The following is a 4,016-nucleotide window of genomic DNA, read 5'->3' on the forward strand; positions in this document are numbered from 1 at the left end:
TCTTGTATCCTATGTCATCCTAACATGTTAACGCCTTTCAAGCAAGAGGGAAAATGGGTTCAAATTGTAGCCTACGTTTCGAGCTACATTGACAATTGCGAAGGTAAGGTTTATCTAACTCACACATTAAAAGTAGCTAAACTAGTTATCGCTAGCTATAGGATGGATTTGAGCAGTAACATCAGCTAGGCTAGCTAGTTCACCATTTTTAGCTACATTATAATGTACTCAATTATCTGATTGCCAGCTTGCTTGCTAGTCATTAATGTTATCAGGTCATTAATTGGTCTGTCATATTTGTTCCCTATGGATAATGTAATGTAACAAAAATCTGGAAACGGGAGAGATCTCTGTGAAGGCGACCTGTTATCGGTTGATGGAAAAAAACGACAAGCCGTACAATCTGAATGTAGGGCAAAGAGAGTAATAGCTAAGGGTTATCATAACCTGTTGTGGTTATCAAAAGTCATGTTTTTAACTTAAGCGGAAGTTCTAGACCTGGCCTATTCCCCCATTTCAATTGCTTTATTATTACTAGCTTATTGTTATTCTTAATGCCATCATTGTGGTGTTAACTGACGTTGCATAACCATAACAATATTGTGGTTATCAGACATCATTTATAAATCTTCGTCTTTGGTCCAGATAAACATGTCAACAATGCTGTCAGTCCACACATTTATCACCATATCATCTCTCCACCAGTCACGTCTTCACTCTTGAACTAATACAGGGGTCAAGGAGGAATGTCAGCTTTATTAAGTTCTGGGTCATGAGCCTGGGCAGTGTTTTACATGGGGAAGAGAAGGAAACCACTGAAGGTGTTATGGTTGGCTGTATTATCAGACAGGCCGGAGGCTGATGGAAGACGCATCATAATAATATCTCCCTGCTCCAGCTCCAGAGTGACAGCATTTGACATATATTTCCATTGACCGTTGGTATTGTGGGTAACGTTGTACATGATCCTGAGGTCGTTCTTGTACATGTGAACTCCTATATATCCAGATCTACGGTCCGCAGCAGTAAACCTGATGTAGTACACTCCTCTCACTGGTGCTGTGAACACACCTGAAGAGGGGCAGGAGCAAAAGGAAAAAACATCTAGTTTCACTGTGATTGAAATGTTGACTGATGAATGGAGACCCCCCAGTGTTGGGGATACTCTGATGTCAAGGTGTGTGCTCTAGGTGAGCATATCTAGAACTGTACCTGTTACTGGGCTGTAGGCGTTGCCTATGTTGGTGAAGACTTTGCTATAGACCAGTGGTGTTACAGTGTTGAAGGGCCCAACATTTCCTGAATTAGTTAGAGCCGTGTAAAATGCCACCTTTGGTCTGCCTGTTAATAACATGTAGAAATATTGAATATGATAGCCAAGTAATGCATCATTATATTGGTGTGGGAAGAACAGTCTGTATTTACCCTCATTCTCTGCCTTCAGTTCTTCCACATGGCGTTCACGATACTTAGTCTGGCTTCCAGAGCTACGCATACAGAATGAAGCATGAATTACTATAGCCTTTAAAGAACAGTATTCTCATTAAAATATGTGTGATTGTACAACATTTAAATTCTGTAAGATTCATCCATTATCCTCTCAAAACTATGTTCACCATTACCCAAGTTCTCTGTCTGTAGATCTTTGACCTCTCCTTCACTGGCCGTCAGCCTGGCCTTCAGGGTGACAAGATCTGCAGCCTGGGCTTGAAGGTCAAAGATCATGAATATATACATTTATATTTAGATATATATAGAAATATTGAATATGATAGCTAGTAATGCAGCGTTATATTGGTGTGGGAAGAACAGTCTGTATTTACCCTCATTCTCTGCCTTCAGTTCTTCCACATGGTGTTCACTGAGACTTAGTCTGGGCTACGCATACAACAGAAAGTACAATGTATGTTTATTTATATATATATATAAGTAAAAGTACAATGCATATTAATCCATGTACAAAGACAGGATTACATGTTCTTCTTAAAACCCTCTTGTTTTTCTTCTTGATTCATCATGACCAGTAGTGATTTTGATATATTTAGAAATGCATGATACAGTAACGCAATCAGGTCAAATATTACCTTCCACGTGTCTCTGGGTGACCGACAGCTCCACCTTCTGAGCCACCACCATGTCTCTCAGAGCCCTCAGTTCAGTCAGGATGAATTGAATGGCACCATCGCTCACGCTGCCTCCTGTTTGTGGTTCACCCAGACTGTTTTTGGTGTCGTTCTCTGGGCCCCCTGTGTGGTCTCCCTGGGCCCGTGTCACAGACAGACAGAGCAGCAGAACCACAGTATGTATCTTCATCCTGAAGGGTAGCAGAGTGTTGTCACCCTCCGTGTTCAGGGACAGTTTTATATTAACCCAGATTGGTCACACCTGTGAGAACCCAAACACCTGGAAATGAGAAGAAGTAGGTCAAACCCAGGACCTTGAGAGGAGTTAAATATTAATGGCCAAGAGAGAACCTGAATCAGCAAGAATCTATGTTGTCTGATCACATCCTGTTCCTCCTGTCAGTCTTCTCATAATCTTTCCCTCCTGTTCCTCTCGTTCTTCTCATATTGTTGATGTTCAGAGTGGAGACCACAGGAGGAGGAGGGAGCGGGTGTGTGCCAGTTCTTCTTGAAGGGAAAGTTCCGTTTTGGACCAAAGTGTCCTATGTCTCACTTCTGGTAGCTATTGGTTACGTCAGTTCTCTCGCACAAAATGCAGTTTTTTTACGAGGAGTTTCGGTGATCTTCCCAAAATGATGTAACGATGTACATAGGATACAATCCTATGTCATCCTAACATCCTAAAGCTTGGTGTCTTTCAAGCAAGAGGGAAAATGAGTTCAAATTGTAGCCTACGTTTCGAGCTACATCGACAATTGCGACGGTAAGGTTAAAAGTAGCTTAACTCACACATTAAAAGTAGCTTAACTAGTTATAGCTAGTCAGGGCCGTAATCATAATATAGGAAACATCCCCCCCAATATTCAAATCTGGTCAAAATGTCCCCCCCGATGTATTGATATAAAAATAGAAATACAATATAAATGTGCTACGCTACGACAGGCACCCACGCACACTGTCCGAAATTATCATAAAAAATGTAATAACTAAACGTAAAAAACGGAAAGGAAAGGAAATCTCCCCAGCAGATTTTCGTCCCCCCCAATGTTGACTCCATGGCTACGGCCTTGCTGTGCACCCCTCTGTCTGAAGAGATGCTTGTCTGTGCATGTTTATTGTGCACGTGTGTTTGTGTGTGTGATTGTCCACTCCAAACAATCCGACATGCCTCTGCACTGTCTGCAGAGTAGGGCGTCCACATGCATACATATTTCATGTGTGCGGTGGAGGGCAGAGAGGGAGAGAGAGAGAGAGAGTGAGAGAGAGAGCTTGTGTGGGTGTGAGGGGCTGGGCAGACATGCGGAGGGAGGGAGGGGAGGGGTGGGGTGAACGGAGGGAGATCAGAAAACACATTCTCTCCCCTCAACCGCACGCATTGGTAATTCTCATCGGGTCTCGAAAGAATCGCTTGGTCTTATTCTCGTAGCTTTGACCTACTAAACTCCCTCCCACCCAGCCCAGCCCCTCCCCCTTCTCTCCCCCCTGTCCAGTGCTTGTTCAACTTGTTGTTCAGACATGAGGATGGGCACTGCGTCTGAAAGGAGGGCATGCGCACGGTACCATGGCTCCTTTGTGCGCCTTTTGAGTTGTTTAGTATTATTATTTTTTGCATCATCAGCCCGTATTCCAAAATAGCCTGCCGTTTGTGCGGAGAGGTATTTTCCATCTGGTTGAAGTGTCACTTTGGAGGAAGTCGACGGGAAAAGAGGAAAAACAGAGGGACCGTTTTGAAGCCTATTCGTTTCCCAACGCGGGAAAAAAATGGTTTCCCCCAGCACTTAATCTTGTTGCGTTAAAGTGCCATAGTGGTACAAAGAAATGGTGTGTAAATGCATTAAGCTGTATTTCCCCGGAAACACACTAGGCTAAACACACATCTGCTAAGAGGTCCTC

At 43.3% G+C, this 4,016-nt stretch overlaps 1 protein-coding gene across 1 annotated transcript; it reads right to left on the reverse strand.

The window, feature by feature from the left end:
• Positions 1-736: 736 nt before the first annotated feature.
• LOC134007878 (complement C1q-like protein 2) lies at positions 737-2,313 on the reverse strand. The gene is made up of 5 exons (XM_062447595.1): positions 2,085-2,313; positions 1,623-1,650; positions 1,426-1,487; positions 1,213-1,341; positions 737-1,071 (listed from the first exon to the last, which is right to left on the reverse strand). Exons 1-5 carry the CDS (start codon positions 2,311-2,313, stop codon positions 791-793), a joined length of 729 nt encoding a protein of 242 aa, XP_062303579.1. The 3' UTR covers positions 737-790.
• Between the last annotated feature and the right edge of the window lie 1,703 nt (positions 2,314-4,016).

The sequence above is a fragment of the Osmerus eperlanus genome, chromosome 21 (assembly GCF_963692335.1).
Source record: "Osmerus eperlanus chromosome 21, fOsmEpe2.1, whole genome shotgun sequence".
NCBI classification, from domain to species: domain Eukaryota; kingdom Metazoa; phylum Chordata; class Actinopteri; order Osmeriformes; family Osmeridae; genus Osmerus; species Osmerus eperlanus.